Source organism: Alexandromys fortis, unplaced genomic scaffold (genome assembly GCF_014885135.2).
Source record: "Alexandromys fortis isolate MF-2015 unplaced genomic scaffold, M_Fortis_MF-2015_v1.1 scaffold_331, whole genome shotgun sequence".
Lineage (NCBI taxonomy): Eukaryota > Metazoa > Chordata > Mammalia > Rodentia > Cricetidae > Alexandromys > Alexandromys fortis.
This window is the reverse complement of record NW_026068215.1, coordinates 787,712-806,603: the sequence shown is the minus strand read 5'-3', so window position 1 is coordinate 806,603 and position 18,892 is coordinate 787,712. Positions and strand designations below refer to the sequence as shown.

General features: G+C 39.4%; 1 protein-coding gene across 1 annotated transcript; it reads right to left on the bottom strand.

The window, feature by feature from the left end:
• Nucleotides 1–10,023: 10,023 nt before the first annotated feature.
• LOC126493420 (melanoma antigen preferentially expressed in tumors-like) lies at nt 10,024–12,700 on the bottom strand. The gene is made up of 3 exons (XM_050130414.1): nt 12,408–12,700; nt 11,387–11,971; nt 10,024–10,660 (listed from the first exon to the last, which is right to left on the bottom strand). The coding sequence occupies exons 1-3, from the start codon at nt 12,698–12,700 to the stop codon at nt 10,147–10,149; spliced, it is 1,392 nt and encodes a 463-aa protein (XP_049986371.1). The 3' UTR covers nt 10,024–10,146.
• Nucleotides 12,701–18,892: the final 6,192 nt, after the last annotated feature.

Below are 18,892 nucleotides of genomic sequence, written 5' to 3'. Positions count from 1 at the left end.
AATATTTCCTCATATCAAGGTCCCTAATTCAATCTCTATGTCTCTCTAAAGGAAAGCATCGCATGCCTTCAGGACTTTAGTCCTTTGCTGTGTATCATCTGGAATACACAATAATCCAAGAGCCTCAGGTGTTCAAGAGGCATTTGGTGACCAAAGTCATGTGAAGGCTGCAATGTCCCTTCAGTAAAATGATTCTACAAACCATGGGAAACAATCATTGTTTCCCACAGAGTCCTTACTGTTTATCACAACAATTTTTCAAGGTCAAAGTTTTTCTAGAAAACAACTATTCATTCAAAAGTTTACCCCAGATACAGGGACTTTGCTAAATTCCTGCAACATTGCAGCCTCAGTTGCAATGGATGCCCCAATATTGAAGGGGTCATGTTTCAGAAGCTAAGACTCAGCACCCTGTGGTGAGATTCCAGTCACTGAAGAGAGACCAGGAGAAGATATTTGGGAAAATATGGGCTCAGCTGCAGAGGACACTGGAAATGCCAGGACTCTGGGAAGCTCACCAGGGACAGCAGTAATCATGCGGTAGAGCCAACCTGAGCCCATTAGACATGCTGTGTGTGCTGTGGATAGCAGAGAAATGAAGCTTCCTAGAGCTTTAGAAACCCAAAGATTGTGAGGGACTCACAGACACAAGACATTGAAATGTTTACATGGTTGGAATTTAAATTTGCTTTAATTTGATGTACCTATGCTATGCCTATATTCTTCTCTTTTAGAATAAAGGCTGCAACTTATTTTTAATAGGGTTTTACAGTTGAGAAACTTCTATACTTTTGAAAATGTGTTGATAGCTATTTGAAAGAGAATGAACTTTTAGTGTGTCTGGATTTTTTGGTTTTGTTTGCTTCAGGACAGAATGTATGGTTTTGTGTGTCAACTTAACACACACTAGAGTCATCCAAAAGGAAGGAGCCTAGGTTGAGGAACTGCCTCCATGAGATTCAGCTGTAAAGCATTTTCTCAGCCCTCAATGGGGGAGGGCCCAACCCATGGTGGGAGGTGCCAGCCCTGGGCTGTTGGTCCTGGGTTCTATAAGAAGGTGGGCTGAGCAACCATAGATAGTAAGCCAGTAACCAGCCCTCCGCCGTGTCCTCTGCATCAGCTCCTGCTTCCAGGATCCTGCCCCATTTGAGTTTCTATGCTGACTCCCTTTGAAGGAGCAAAACAAACTCCATTTTGAAAAAGAACTCCATTTTAGACAGGACCAAACTAGGGGGCTGAATGCAGTCCAGCAAAGTCATAAACATTCCCAAGAAACTGTGTCTGCCCTGGTCAAAGTGACCCACCAGGGTACTCAAACAGCATCTGTTCACATCTGCTTTCTTTCAAACGTCCTTGTAGGTACCTGATTAACCAACTGTTTTGCCCCTGTGGTTAGCACAGGGTCAGCAGATGTCTAGAGGACAAACCAGGGGGCTATTGTTATCCCCCTTAGATACTCATAGCCTATCAGGAACTAACAGATGAGATTTACCTCACCTTCAGCCAATTGTGATATAAGATCAGTAATTTTGTATTTTGAAACTGTAACCTTGTGACTGCTTTGTGGTTTTTGTCTTTATAAACCCCTTACAAAAATAGACAGGGTCCTTCTCCCTCCATCTTCTGTGTCAGACTGTAAGGCAGAGGACCACCTGAAATTAATAAACAAAACCTTGCTTTTGCATTCGGATGTGTGGCTCCGTGGTGGTCTTCTTGGGGGGTCCTTGAACTCAGGCACAACACCTTCAGTGATGAACAGCCAGGCAATGTGTAAGCCAAATAACCCCCTTTCTTCCCAGTTTACTTTTTGATCATATTGTTTCATCACAGCAATAGAAACCCTAACTAAAATACAGGATTTTTCTGTGTAGCCTTGGCTGTCATGGAACCCACTATGTATGAACCAGCCTGGCCTTGAACTCACAGGGACCAGTTTGCCTCTGCTCCCATGTGCTGGGATTAAACACAAACACTACTGCCGCCTATACCATGAAAAATAAAAACCTAGAGACAGGAATTGGGGTTCAACCTGAAGAGCTGAAGAGCAAAGCAGTCAAGCACTAGAAAGACCTTTTATCTCTACCAAATCATCAGACTGAAGGGTGAAATCCTGTCTCCAGGAATTCTCAGACTCCGCACTCCACTGAGTTCCTGTCTCTTCCCTTTTATACTCCTCTCTCTGCCCACCCATGTTGCTCCTGTCTCCAGTGTCCCTAGTGCTGGAATTAAAGGCGTGTGATCCCAAGTGTTTGGATCCCCTTTGTGTAAGATCTGTTTCTCTTTTAGACAGAGTCGATCTTGTACAGCCCAGGGTGGCCTTGAATTCACACCTATCTGATCAGCCTGCCTCTGTCTCTCCTGAGTCCTTGAATTAAAGGTGTGTGTCACCACTCCCTGGCCAGTATAGCTGACTAGTATGGCTGCTTTGCCCTCTGATCTTCAGGTAAGCTTTATTTATTAAAACACAAATAATATACCATTATAGCCACCCAGGTGGGTTTAAGTTTTTTAAATACTATGGGATTTTAAAAAAATTATACTGTTATAAATTGTGAAATTAACATAAAATCTTGGGTATAAAATGGGAAGTATGGTTTAATAGTGAGGTATTCTTGTGCCAAGCTAACCAAGAGTCAATTGTGCTGGTTAAGTTTTGTCAACTTGACATTGCTAAGGTCGTCTGGAATGAGGAAAGCTCATCTGAGAAAGAGTCCCATCAGACTGGTCAATAGGCAAGCCTGTGGGACATTTCCTTGATTCATGATTAATGTTGGAGGAACCACTCCACACCTGTGCACATGGTCCTGAGTTGTATAAGGAAAGAAACTGAGCAAGCCATAATGAGCAAACCTCTACTCCAATTCCTGTTTCCAGTTTCCTTCTTTGAGTTCCTGCCCTGACTACCCTGAGTGATGGACTGTGATTGAAACTTGTGAGTCAAATACCCCTTTCTTCCCCAAGCTGCTTTTTGGTCATGGTGTTTTATCACAGCAATAGAAGAACTCAAGAACAATGGCAATGGGTTTTTGATCCTACTGCATGTACTGGCTTTGTGGGAGCCTAGGCAGTTTGGATGCTCACCTTACTAGACCTGGATGGAGGTGGGTGGTCCTTGGACTTCCCACAGGGCAGGGAACCCTGACTGCTTTTTGGGCTGACGAGGGAGGGGGACTTGATTGGGGAAGGGGGAGGGAAAGGGTAGGCGGTGGCGGGGATGAGACAGTAATCTTTAATAAATAAATAAATAAATAAACAAACAAACAAATAAGAAAAATAAAAAAAGGAAAACAAACTTGGGCACCAAGCAAAACAAAACAAATATACATAGAAATGATAGAACAGGAGGAGGATGTAGGGAGCTAAAAAGTTCAAGAGGGAGATGGAGATAGGAATAGAGAAAAATGAGGGGTGAATTGTGGGTTAACCAAAACAAAGGATAGATATAGAACCCTTACCTAACTAATTTGTAAGCTAATTTAACAATGTAGTTTTTAGGGTATTTGAGCAGAAGTACATCACATTAGTGAATAGTGCTGCTCCCAGAAGACATGGGTTACTTTAAAAATCTCAGTCATGGTAATAATTGACTGTAAATGGTCAGCTATAGTTGGGCTATCCATACCAAACTGCACTCCAGTGGCTCAAGGAACAACATGGACTAGAGCTAGGAAGACAAATGTAAGAGCTGAAAGATGGGGACGAGTGGTGAAATGTGCTCTACTCATGCTCCTACAGGAGTCCTGTGCAAGACCTCCACAGGACTGAGCCACTTAAAAATTTCAACATAGAGGGGGTGGGCTTCGTGAACTATTTGAAGTCGATGACTGTTGAAGAAGCAAAAGGCAATGTTCTTCAGAACTAGTAGGTTCCTCATGCCCTAGTAGACGACCCCCATAGCCATGTATATGCAGAATTAATTGAACTCGGTGAATCAAAATAAATACAGAATTATAAGAGGACCAGAGTTAGAAGGAAGAGATCTGATGGGGTCCTATAGGGAGGTGAAGAGGGAAGTGAGGTGTGGCTATGTTCAAAATACAGTATACACATGTGCGAAATTTTAAAAGAATAAATAAAAACTAAAATGTTAAAACTTTTTAAAGAGATAAAAATAAACTATAGCACACATTAAAAAACAAGATATAATAAAAGTTCATTAGATTAAAAAATGTTGCACCATTCAGCATTGTTTACTTTGCAGACTCCCTGTGAGGTTTCATGTAACAAAAATTTGCAATACTAGGAACATGGTAAAATGACTTACAACTCCTGATCCTCTTGTCTCGACCTACATAGTCCCAGGATAACAGGTGTTTGACATCATGCCCAGCCTAAAAGCTTTCTCCATTGAATGTTCCTGCTATATCCTCCCATTTGAGCCATCCCTGCATATCTCTACAACAGACAGTGTCTGTTATTGCACATCCACATCTCTACCATTAGCAAACTTCTAAATTTTAGAGCATTTGTACTGGCCTGTTATTGGTGAGCAGAACATTTCTCCATTCTCTTTCCATGTGTGTGCATGAGTGTGTGTGTGTGTGTGTGTGTGTGTTTCTGAGGAGTGAGTGATCTTAGCTCACTTCCCTCACTTATATGAGGCATCCAAACTAGGCCTTTATTTGTAATTGTACGTGAATTTTGGGTCTCTATGTCTGCAGTAGTGTAAATCTTTAATGCTACTGCTAAAGGTATGTGCCCATGGCTCTGTCTTATTCCTTTCTTTATTGTAGGGTCTTTTATCTTCTAACTTTTCTATCCTATGTATTCCTTTTTTGTTTTTTTTTTCTTTCTTTCTTTTTTATTTATTTATTTATTTATTTATTAAAGATTTCTGTCTCTTCCCCACCGCCGCCTCCCCTTTCCCTCCCCCTCCCCCAATCAAGTCCCCCTCCCTCGTCAGCCCAAAGAGCAATCAGGGTTCCCTGCCCTGTGGGAAGCCCGAGTTAAAACCAGTCTCGCTGAACATAGTGGACAATGAGGACTACTGAGACCTCAAGAACAATGGCAATGGGTTTTTGATCCTACTGTACCTATTGGTTTCGTGGGAGCCTAGGCAGTTTCGTGGATGCTCACCTTACTAGACCTGGATGGAGGTGGGTGGTCCTTGGACTTCCCACAGGGCAGGGAACCCTGATTATCCTATGTATTCTTACACATGACTTTGAACAAAAAAGATCCTTTTTTTATTTTGATCCTTTTCTGAAAACTATGCACACGGGGGATCAGAACTTGCTGGAGTTTTTCCTGCAGCAGTTCTTCATTACTTCCCATAGTCTCTGTCAATTTGTGTTTATTGCCCCAACAAATAGTAATAGAAGGGTTTGTTTATAGATTATCAGTCAAGTCTTGGGATATGGTATCCTTAACAATTGCTTTTAACCATTCCTTATCTAAAAAAAAATCACTTAGGTAATTTTTCAAATTGGTTAGAAGCAAATAATTGAAAGCCACCTTCTTGCAAAAGGAATAATTCACATTGTCAGTATAAGAATGATATTCCTAATTATCTGTTCATTGTGTGTTCTCATTTTCATCTCACAATGTGGTGACAGAGTCAGAACTATAACATAAAAGAAAAGACTCAAATCTTGCTCCAATTGCTCACTCGCTAGTATCATCCTACTGTTACATTGATTAGAACGGGAGTGTATGTAGACAGGCTAGTAAGAGCAATATCAGAAAATGTATAAACCAAAAGAAGTGTTAAGAAACAAGGGGGAGCAAATGCTAAAAAAAAAACAAAAAAATATTGCTAACACAAGTAATATAAAGCAATTGTTCATTATATGAACATTTTTGTAGCTTTTAAAAATTGTGTGCATCATAGTACCATAATACAATCAATATGAAAATCATGAATAAATCACTAACTTTTCATTTGTTTTTTAAATATTTGAAATATTATATCAGTGAAACAGGCCTGAGACAGCAAACTCCACAGAAACAGGTACAAGGAAGCAAACACTGAAGGAGTAGGATGCAACCAGAGACCTTTGCAGATCCAGGCATGAGTCTGGGACCTCCAAGGGAGTAGGCAGGAACCAGAGACCTCTGCAGGTATGGGCACAGATCTGGAAACTCCGACAGAGTAGGTCTGAGCCAGGACCTCTGCCAGAGCAGGCCCAATGCAGCAACCTCAGCAGAAAGAGCCCTAAGCGAGCAATCTCTGTGGGAACATGCCCGAATGACCCCTGGTATTGCAGAATGTACCCCAGGAGCCCAGAGCGAACCCTGGGACCACCAAGCCAAATCCAGGAACACAAAGTGACCAATGCAGTGAGTGGAACGGTGGTCCATATTGCACCACAAGGAGCAACCCTCTGAGCCTTGGATCAACTGGCACCTGGAAGATTGAGCACCAGAGTCACAGACAGCCACAGTTACACCAATCAGAGGAAAAGATGGGTAGACAAGGTAAGAACACATGCAACACCACAAAGAGCAACACAACACCAATAAACACTAGTGGCCCTACAACAGCAAATCTTGAACAACCAAATATAGATGAAGGAGAAGAAAATGACCTAAAATATAACTTTAGGAGAATGTTTGAGGCTTTTAAAGAGGAAATAAAAAAAATCCCTCAAAGAAATGGAGGAAAAGGCAAACAAAAAATTGGAAGATATCAACAGTTCTCTTAAAGAAAACCAAGAAAAAGCAATCAAACAAATGAAAGAAACTATTCAAGACTTGAAATCTGAATTAAATACAATAAAGAAAACACAAACCAAGAGAATTATAAAAACAGAAATAATGAGAAAATGATTAGGAACAAGAAATGCAAGAATAAACAACAGAATACAAGAGATGGAAGAGAGAATCTCAAGTGCTGAAGATAGAATAGAAGAAATAGATTTATGGCCCACAGAAAACATTAAATCTAACAAAAAGCTTAATACAAAATATCCAGGAAATATGGGACACCATGAAAAGACCAAACCTAATATCTAACAAAAATAGACTTCAAACTAAAATCAATCAAGAGAGACAAAGAAGGACATTTCATATTAGTCACAGGAAAAATCCATCAAGAGGAAATCTCAATACTGAGCATCTAAGCCCCAAATATAAAGAATACAATTACAGCCTCATATGTTAAAAAAAAAACTCTAAAGCTTGAATCATACATTGAACCACACACACTAATAGTGGGAGACTTCAACACTCCACTCTCACCACTGGACAGGTCAGTCAGACAAAAAAATTAACAGAAATAAGGGAACTAACAGATGTTATGACTCAAATTGACTTAACAGACATCTATAGAACATTCCATCCAAACATAAAGAATATACCTTCTTCTCAGCACCTCATGGAACCTTCTCAAAAACTGATCACATACTAAGAAAAAGAAACCTCAACAAATACAAAATATTGGAATAACCCTATGTACCTTATCAGATGACCATGGCTTTACATTAGAATTCAACAGCAACACTAATTCCAGAAGGCCACAAACACATGGAAATTAAACAGTGCTCACCTGAATCATAAATGGGTCAGGGAAGAAATCAAAGACTTCCTAGAATTCAATGAAAATGACCACACAACATACCCAAACTTATGGGACATAATAAAAACAGTGCTAAGAGGAAAGTTTATAACACTAAATGCCCACATAAAGAAGCTGAAAAACCCCACACTAGTGAATTAACAGAACATTTGAAAGCTCTAGACCAAAAAGAAGCAAACTCACCCAGGAGAACTAGAAGGCAGAAAATAATCAAATTGAGAGCCGAAATCAACAAAATAGAAACTAAGAAAACAATACAAACAATCAATGAGACAAAAAGTTTGTTCTTTGAGAAAATCAACAAAATAGACAAATCTTTTTTTTTTTTTTTTTTTTTGGATTTTTTTGAGACAGGGTTTCTCCATAGCTTTTGGTTCCTGTCCTGGAACTAGCTCTTGTAGACCAGGCTGGCCTCGAACTCACAGAGATCCGTCTGCCTCTGCCTCCCGAGTGCTGGGATTAAAGGCATGTGCCACCACCGCGCGGCAAAATAGACAAATCTTTATCTAAAATAACCCAAAGGCAGAAAGAGAATATCCAAATTAACAAAATCAGAAATGAAAATGGGGACATAAGAACAGACATGGAGGAAATCTAGAGAATTATTAGGTCATAGTTTGAAAACCTGTACTCAAAAAAATGGAAAAAGTAAAGGAAATGGACAACTTTCTGGATAAATACCATTTACCAAAATTAAATCAAGACAAAATTAAATAAGCAAATTAAATAGACTTGTAACTGCTAAAGAAGTAGAAACAGTCATCAAAAGTCTCCCTACCAAAAAAAAAAGCCCAGGAACAGATGGTTTCAGCACAGAATTCTAAAAGATTTTCAAAGAAAAACTAATACCAATTATTCTCAAATTGTTCCACACAATAGAAACAGAAGGAACAGTGCCAAACTCTATATGAAGCTACAATCACCCTGATACCCAAACTACAGAAAGACATTACTAAGAAAGAGAATTACAGACCAATCTCACTCATGAACATTGATGCAAAAATACTCAATCAAATACTAGCAAATCGAATCCAAAAACACATCAGAACCATCATCCACCATGATCAAGCCAGCTTCATCTCAGAGATGCAGGGATGGTTCAACATATGAAAATCTGTCAACATAATCCACCATATAAACAAACTGAAAAATAAAAACCACATGATCATCTCATTAGATGCTGAAAAATCCTTCAACAAAATACAACATCCCTTTGTGATAAAGGTCTTGGAGAGAGCAGGGATACAAAGAACAAACTAAATGTAATAAAGGAAATATACACCAAGCCAACAGCCAACACCAAACTAAATGGAGAGAAACTCACAGTAATCCCACTGAAATCAGGAACAAGACAAGGTTGTCCACTCTCTCCATATCTATTCAATATAGGTCTTGAGGGCCTAGGTAGAGCAATAAGACAACAAAAGGAGATCAAAGGGATACAAATTAGAAAAGAAGAAGTCAAACTCTCACTATTAGCCGATGATATGATAGTTTACACAAGTGACACCAAAAATTCTGCCAAGGAACTTCTACAACTCATAAACACTTTCAATAATGTAGCAGGATACAAGATTTTCCCTAAAAAAATCAGTAGCCCTCCTTTACACAGAAAGAAATCAGAGAAACATCATCTTTCACAATAGCCACAAATAGCATAAGATATCTTGGAATAATTCTAACCAAACAAGTGGAAGACTTATATGACAAGAACTTTAAGTCTCTGAAGAAAGAAATTGAAGAGGACACCAGAAAGTGGAAAGATCTCCCATGCTCTTGGGTTGGTAGAATTAACATAGTAAAAAGAGCAATCTTACCAAAAGCAAACTACAGATTCAATGCAATGTCCATCAAAATCCCAGCAGAATTCTTCACAGACCTTGAAAGAACAATGCTCAATTTCATATGGAAAAGCAAAAAACCCAGGATAGACAAAAAAAATCCTGTACAGTAAAAGAATTTCTGGAGGCATCACAATCCCTGACTTCAAACACTACTACAGAGCTACAGTACTGAAAACAGCCCAGTATTGTCATAAAAACAGACAGGAGGACCAATGGAACCGAATTGAAGACCCGGATATTAATCCACACACCTTTGAACACCTGATTTCTGACAAAGAAGTAAAACATATAAAATGGAAAAAAGCATATTTAACAAATGTGCTAGCATAACTGGATATTAACATATAGAAGATTCCAGGAGAATCTTACATATGAGAAATCAAAAGTAACTTGTTGAGAGGGCAAAGGCTTTGTCTTCAAGGACACCTCCCAGTATACAAACAAATTCAGGAAAAGTTGCAATGGTATTACACTATGTTAGATATGCACAAGTGAATGAAATTAGACAGCATACCATGATGTAGCCATGGCATATCGTATACCCAATACTTAAGTAGTAAGGTGAAGTAAGATCAAGAACAAAAAAGACACACACAGGAACTCTCAAAGTTCTCCATTTTCTTCTTAGTGTTACTGCATTATAACTATCAGTTACATGTCCTTATTTCTTAACTATAGGTTTCTATAACATAGGAATCTTACATATGATTCTGGGAGCTTCAGAAAAGAACATTGAATGCTTAACAGGTCACATATTAGGGTTGAAACTGGGGTGAACTTGGAGATTTACTGAGAATAAGTAATCCAGTTCATGTCACTCCGCTTTGCTGCTTGTAGCATCGCCTTCAGTTGCGCTTGGACATCCGCAAGCTTCTGTCGATCTAAGCTGCCATGAACGTGCCATTGTTCATAGCAATGTAAAGGGATAGGATAAATCACATACTTCAGCTCCATCAAGGGTGTTAAGTAATGAAGGACTCTCATAAGCATCGGCATCGAAATGGGATTAGAGACAAAGCTAATCACACGGAGATGGGAACATTTAGTTAGGGCTGGAAGGATAGCCACGAGCGCAGCATCTGTTAAATGGCAATGATTTATAGCCAAGTGCTGCAAGGTATCTGAGAGCTTCTGCAAAAGAATCTGAAGGGGCCCACAGTCATCCCAATACATTGTGTTGTTACTAAGATTCAACAGTTTTAGGTGGGTGGCCTGAGGGCTCTGGGACAGAAATTTGAGATCTCGGTAAGAAATATCACAGAACGGCAGATACAAGAAATCCAAATTAGGTGGCAAGGCTCTGTGGAGAGAAAACAAAGATAGAACGGCTCTCAGATGTCTGACGGAAAATCGTCTGAGGAATCTAGAATAAACTGTTTCGCACACAATACGTAGCAGCAGCTAACAATACGAGCTTGAATTCAGTCAACAGATTTGTGACCCTGAAAAGTCACTTTTCTATTCTCACATGAAATGTGTATCCTTGAAAATTTTTACAGTATGTTAATAAAGAAATTTGTGCCAAAGATTTAGTGGAAAATATTATCTACTTAGTAATTACAATATAATCAAAGGGGGAGCTAGTTCATCTGCTCAGAAAGAGGTAGGATAGAAGGAGCAACCTACTGGAAGCTCCCTTTGGCTAGACCATAAATGACAGCCTCTCCAATCATGGTCTGAAGCTTAGAGAATTCCCTAATGATGGGACATTACTGTCTATAGTTATATGAATATGTGCACTATTACCACAACATAAAATCTTTCTTTCAGTTCCCCCTCTTCATCTCTTGATAGCCAGAGGAGGGCTGCATTCTTTTTTTTTTTTTTTTCACCTTGACGTTTCTGGAACAGCACCCCTCAGACTATGAAAGAGACTTTTCAGCACGACTACTTTCAAATTCACAGGAGGCCAGAGACAAAAGGCATAAAGAGTTTTAAGAATCTTAGGTCTTCCCAGGAATCCTTTCTCCCCTGTGTTAAGAGACAGGAGGTTCAGGAGACCTAGGTGCATACCCCATGTCCTCACCTGAGTAGGCTGGCCAGATGATCTGTGAGGCTGAAGGACGACAAGTTGAGCTCTTTCAGGCAGGTCATGCGCCCAAGATAGCTGAGAAACACTCTGAAGACTTTCCCGTGCAAAGACCTACAAGTGATTTTAGACAGACTAAGGCTGTCCAGATAGATCATGTGAGCCAAAAGGGTAGTGACTTCACTCAGTGAAGCCTGATCAACTGCCAGGCGTTCAATACACAACAGATCCACAAGTCTGAGGGTATTTTTATACTCAGACAGTTTATCAATCTGCAAATCTCGACAGCAGAGGTGCAAGGACCCCGAGCTCTGCTCAACTTTATTCAGAAGCAAAGCAAAAAATTCCCTTTCTCTCGAGGTGCCATCAAGGGATAGGTCCACTAGTAATTCCATAGGCTGCCTTGAGGGCTGACTCTCAGGGCTTGAATCTACAATGGTGCACTGGCTTTCTAACTTCAGAATAGAGTGTACAGAGTGAGTACAGCCATGAAAGCAAGTAGGTGATCTGATACCAAATTCGGGGCATGTTGTCCTGCAGTCAATACCCTGCCTTACATCTAGGATCCTCAGTTTAGGGCTCCTGTAGGGAAAAGAGGAGATAGAACATCTAAGAGGCATGCAAATTTTAATGTAAACCTACAGGGTCGATAATGACATGTAGGGACTTAGTCTGCATTCTTGATGCCAAATGCCAACAAGTTCGATATCATAAAAATTCAACATCCTTTAATTAGTTTCCCCATCGTTTATTATCCTTAAGTCCTCTCCAATCTTAAAGTTGGTGTTATTCTCCTATGTAGAACATCTGCTATGTAAGCCCATCAATAGTACCCTCGATAACATGAATTTCATAATGAACATTGACTATATTATCAGCCTTTAGTGTTTTACCAAGTACTGTGCCAACAGCCTCACACATAAATCTTCAGCAGTCATTGTTTACTACCTTTGAAAGAGCAGCAGGCTGTGGTGGAACCTCCTGGGTCTCACCATGTCTCTATTATCCAGGCTCTTACCTAGAAGCTGAATTCTGGACAGGTAGGAACTGAAAACTTTCTACCATGGCTTTCAGGAGTTCACGCTGGGGTTCCTGCACACTCAGTGTTCCAATGTGGAGACAGGTAAAAGGCCAAATTTTCACCATGGCTGTCAGTGTCTTCCTATATCCTCCCACGAAGGCAGCAGAGAACAGTGGAATAAAAAGCTCCCTTGGGATCTCCTCCAGGGAATGAATTGCAACCGGTTCATTGCTCAGTAAACTCTGTATAGCAAGATCCAACAGTGAGGATGGGTCCTTTTCTTCCACCATCATATTCCTGCATCAGGATGAGAGATACTTAGAAGTCCTGAGAGGACACCCTCAGACTCTTCTTTAAAACAAATAAGAGCAATGTAGAAAATATATTAGTTGCATGCAGAATAAGTTTTTATGAAATGGATAACTACTTCTAGAGATGTCTACTATGGGCATAGATTAAAAACTGATTGTTCTTGGTGTACATGTGTGTGTGTAAATATGTGTGTGTGCATGCGTATGTGTGTGTACAAATGTGTTTGTGTGTACATGAAAGGCTAGCATTAGAAATAATCAGTTAGTAGAAGACAATGTGAGTTACCTATCTACCTGGCACTGTGTATTTCCTCTCAAAAGATACAAAGCATTATGAAAGAAATTGTAAATACACATAATATTGACATAATCATCATTATCTTGGAAATAACCAAACATCAAAATGACAATTATCGGAGAGAAAAAGACTGCAATTGCAGCCAGTCCTACTCCAGCACCATACAATATGTGGAATGAAGCAGACAAACAAAAACTGCAAGAGACAGAAATGAAGAAATCTAATTAGGGGCATCAACTCGCCAGAAAACCTCAGAGAAAAAGTAGGTCTCAAATAAGCATAAAATATAAAATACTATTTCCCAGTGCTAAAGGAAACAGCTACCATTTTGAGATTGGACTCCATTTAAGAGTCCAATTTAAATCCTTTTTTTTTTTTTTTTTGTATTTCAAAACCAAAAAGCAGTCAAACTGAAATAGAATGGTGATTCCTTGGGTCTGAAAAGAGTGCCAAGTTGTGGACTGACGGTGAGAAAGTATATTTGTATATGATGAAAGTAAGTTAGAAACAGTTGTGCAAATACCACAGTGACTCCCACTCAGATGTATAATTCATATGTGTTAACAACTAAATGAATGGCATTAATAAGGGATATGAATCATTTGAAGCCTCAGTGTTTGAAGCACAGAGCTTATGGGGAAGAATGGAAACACAGAGATGAGTGAGGAATTGCCAGGAACTTTGGTAACAATGAGAAAAGAAACAAAAGCAGGCAGTAAGACTCTTGTAATACATAAGAAGCAAAATCAGAGTAGTCAGACATTTTCTACCACAAAAAAAAAAAAAAGGCAAAATGTACTAGATGGCGCTAAGCGCCAGAACACAGGATGATAAAAATAGATATCTAAAACAATGCAACATCATACAAACGAGTAAAATTCGAAGCAAAAACACTAAAAAATGAGAAAACAAAATTCTGTTTCTTGTCACATACCTAGTCTAGGGCACTTTCCTATGAGCCTGTACACACTCAGGCACAGTCCTTGGAAAGTATAACTTGCCAACTGAGATAAAATTCACCCTGGTCAAAGGCAAAGCAGAAGAATTACATCAACTTGAGACTTCTTAGGACTGCAATCTCAGGAGACAACATTCAAGTAATCCTGAAAACTATGTTCCGAGGTTCTGAAATGGGCTTCTTTTACAGCATGAGGGGCAAGAGAGTTTAATCGATCCCCTTTGTCAAGAACTGTACTTCTTTTGTCTAAAGTAAAAGTCAAACCTGCTTGGATGAAAGGAACTGGGCAGACTCACAAAGCAAGGGTGATAATGTCACAAACTGTTACAAACACTAGTGAAATTTGTTTCAAAAGTTGAAGTGCATGCTAGTACCCAAGGTCAGCCTGTTTGTGGGTGAATATGTCAGTACTCAGACAGAGTAGTTCAAAATATTAATTGCAGACGCGCCTGAAGTCTGGTTAAACAGGGGTTCTGGATCCCATTTTCAGGGTGCCAGAGCAATGCTACTGGTGTGATTTTATTTTCCCTGACAAGCTCAGTATCAAAAATATGTCTGTTCTCCCTGAGCTGATATATACATTTAATTCAATTGCAAAAATATCCTCAGATATTTTTTGGAATTAAGCAACTTGATGGTAAAACTCATACATGAAAGAATACATGAGGAGAGGTAATAAGTGAGAAGGAAGACGAGAAAGGACTTAGACTAAACAAACAAAAACAGCAACAAAATCTTTCTAGAAAACTGTATTGATAACATCGCATTATTTCTATATGAACAGAAAAATAAGAGCTGAAGAGATGGCTCAGCATTTAAGTAAGAGAGTTTGAAAGCTGCTCTTTCAAACTCAGGTTTGATTCCCAGCATCCACATGATAGCTCACAACCATCTGTGACTTTAATTTTAGGGGATACATTACCCTTTATGACGTCTGTGAGAAAAGATATGTACAAGTGCACAGACATGCGTGCAGGCAAAATACCCAGTCACATAAAGTGAAATTAAAAAAAAAAACTAAAAGTATAGACAGTCCAATGGAATAGCCTAAACAGCCTAGAAATAAAGTCAACACAAATGGAAATTAGCGCATACATATGGTGGTATGCAAAATCACTGGAGCAATGGGGAGCATGAGACAATTAGAACAAAATTTAAAACAGATCTAAAATTGACATTTACATCCATAATATTAACATAGATTAAAGAAGTAAGCAAAAAGTTAAACCAAGAGCTAGAGATGGTTCAACAGTGGTTAAGAGTACGGGCTGCTCATTCAGAGGACTGAGTTCAGCTCCTGACACCCACATAGAAGCTCACAACTGCCTGTATAACACCAGTTCCACAGATTCCAACATACTCTTCTGGATGCCAATGGCACCAGGCAAACACGTAATGTACATGCATACATACAGGCAAAACACTCATAAACATAAAATAAAAATAATTTTAAAAGAAGTTAAACCACACACCTTCTTGAAGAAAATATGGTAGCTCTTCTTTAACCTCACTATAGGAAAGGGCTTTCTAAATATCACACAAATTGTAGAGGCAAAGAAAGAAGCAATTTGGTCACATAAAAATGAAAGTATTTCAAAGAATAAAAGTCATAATTAAATCAAAAGGCAATTAAAAAATTTCCGATATCAGTACATATATCAGACAACTGGAAAATATGCTAATTATCAACACATATTTAAAACTGAAAGACAATGGACCAGAAATTTGGTATAAAAATGAGGAAAAGGTATGAAATAATAATCACACAATAATGTAAAAATACAGTGCACAAGTGATAAAAAGCTTAATTTTAATGACAATTAGGCATGCATATATAAAAACAATTATAGGATTATCAGTTAGTGTCCGGTCACGTACAGGAACAAATGTTTAAAGTAAAGCAGCATAATTCTGTTCATGGGGCTGTGAGAAAACAGTGATTCTCACACACTGCTAAGTGAAAACTTAGAAAAGTCTTCCAGGAAAAAATTCAAACTGCCTAACAAAACTACTTATGATATTATGATATTAAATTTGACCCAATAACCCTACTTCTGGGCCTATGAAGATCTGTTTTCCTAAATACAAAAATACACATGCCTAAAGATATTCATAGGAGTGTTATTTATAATTTCAAACTGTTAAACACAATTCAAAATATAATAGGTGAATATTTAAATAAAAATACAGTATGGTCATACACACATACCATAAACAAATGTGAAAAAGAATAACGGAAATTTCTATGAAGTGGCAGGGCATCATTTCTACAAATGCGGTTAGATGCAAACTAGAAGGATGATGTATCTTACGTTACCTTTAATTAAGAAGGCAATATAACATAACACGTAATTTCTCCTTTTTGCAAAGTACAGGAAAAAGTCCAGACTGAATACACTAGCTATCCCTACAAGGGGAGGACAGGAAGGAAACAGGAAATAAGAAGAGGGTAGAAGAGAGGAGTGGCACTTCCCCCAGTATACAGACTTCTGTAACAGAGATTTAAGAATAATAGTAATCTTCACATAGCCAAAACACAAACACAATTGCCCTCTTGCACCTTTAGTACTCTATTAACAGATCCAACCCACCACTGATAGAAAATATTCTGAAAAACATGTCTGCAGTGGATATGGACAGGATGTCTTCTTGCCTCTATTCCCTAAGTAATATAGCACAATAATTCACATAGCATTTACACTGAATTGGAAACTGTAAGTAATTTATAGATGAATTAATGTATAATAAGAACACAGTACCTTATATGCCAATACTATACCATATGATACAAAGATCACGAGCTTCTACAGAATTTCAGTGAAAACTCACTGACAGATTTCTGGAACCAGTACCCTGTTGATAGCAAGGAACAGGTAAAACAATTTTAGAGAACAGAATATGGGGTAACTGAAGCATTAACAAATTTAACTAGAGTTTGGGGGTGCATGCATGTGGATGTACGTGCATGTGTGCATGTGGCAGACACACATTGACATCAGTTGTCTTCCTCTGTCTCATTCCTCCTTATGTTTGGCTATAAGGTTTCTCACTGAGACTGGAGCTCATTGATTTAACCAGGATGACTGACCAATAAGCACTTGGCTCTGTCTTTCCATCATTTTCCCCAGCATAGGGAATTATGGATGTTTTGAGCCATGCCGAAATTTTACATTAGTGCTAGAGATAAACTTAGGACCCCTCGTGCTTGTGTGACAAGCACGTCACCAAGCTGGCTATCTTCCCAGTCCTTAAACTAGCCAGATAGTAAATGAATATAAACACAATAGAGGAACGACTAAGACAATGGCTTGGGAAGAAACTTTGGAAAGCACTGAGTTAACTTTATTCTTCAAGATATAGACTGAGCTCCTCTAGGAAGTGATGAACATGGTATAAGCGGTTTCTCTTTATCCCTTCCTCGTGCCCTGTTCTCTGTTTCTATGGGCGTATCTCTTCTGGATATTTTATCTGAGTGGTAGCATAAAATGCCTTGTCTTTGTATTTGACTTGCTTTTGCTTAATAACATTTCAGAGATTTAGCCAAGCGATAGCATGTATCAATACTTCATTCCTGCCTTTGTTTACGAGCCACCCAAGCAGCAAGGAGATCCGGTCCGGGCACCAGGAGAGACATCATTGGGGTGAGTGGGTTTCTGACCACAGCAGCAGCCCGGGACAGGGAACTCAGACGTTCCTCATCCCTCCTACACTTCCTGGTCATCCCTCATCCCTCCTACACTTCCTGGTCATCCTCAGGGGCTATACTGCCCGATACCTCCTCTCTCTTCCTATCCCACCCAGCTTGCATCCACAACCCTCCCCCCCTCCGTCTGCCTCCCTCCCCTCTTTGACCACATAACATCTCCCAGCTCAGCCTGTTCAGGCACTGGGACAGAATCAGAATCGGGAGGGCAAACGGGAGGGTGGTAGCTCCTTTGTCTCAATAGTCTGCCTGTAGCAAGCAAGGTAGGCCCTTTGTTTTCGAGCCACCCAAGCAGCAAGGATATCCTATCTGGGCACCAGGAGAGACATCGGGCTTGCATCCACAACCCACCCAGAGCTGTGCTGAGGAGTTCCATCTGGACGGCCGTCCATGTTTCGGTGCTGAGGAGTTCCAGCTCCACGGGACAATCCCTGCTTCTACACGGAAGAGATACACCCAGAGACTCATTCTCAGCAAAGACTGGACCAAGACACCAGGCCTCTCCTGGCTCCATTTGAAGGAGGAGATGGGAAGGCGCCAATGCAAGACTTCCTCCAACAACCTGAAAGGCAACATGACTTCACCAGAATCAAGGGATCCCGAAATAAGAAGAATTGTACACCCTACTCCAGAAGAATTAGAAGAAATCGACTCAAAAGTGAATTATATGAAAATAATAGAAGACCTTAAGCAGGAGGTGAAAAACTGCCATAAACAATTAGAGATTACAAACAAAAAGGTAGAGGAAATGAATAAATCGCTTAAAGATACCCAAGAAAATCAAGAGAAACATGAAAAAGCAATCAGACAGGTACGGGAAGCAGTTCAAGACTTGAAGAATGAAATGGAAGTAATGAAGAAAACACAAACCGAGGGAAGATTGGAGATGGAAAATCTGGGTAAACGAACAGGAACTACAGAGACAAGTACTACCAACAGAATACAAGAGATAGAAGAAAGAATATCAGATACTGAAGATACCATAGAGAAAATAAACACACTGATCAAAGAAAACAGCAAAACCAACAAATTCTCATCACAAAACATTCAGGAAATATGGGACACAATAAAAAGACCAAACCTAAGAATAATTGGAGTAGAAGAAGGAGAAGAGGTGCAACTCAACGGCCCAGAAAATATATTTAATAAAATTATAGAAGAAAACTTTCCCAACCTAAAGAAAGATGTACCTATGAAGGTTCAAGAAGCATA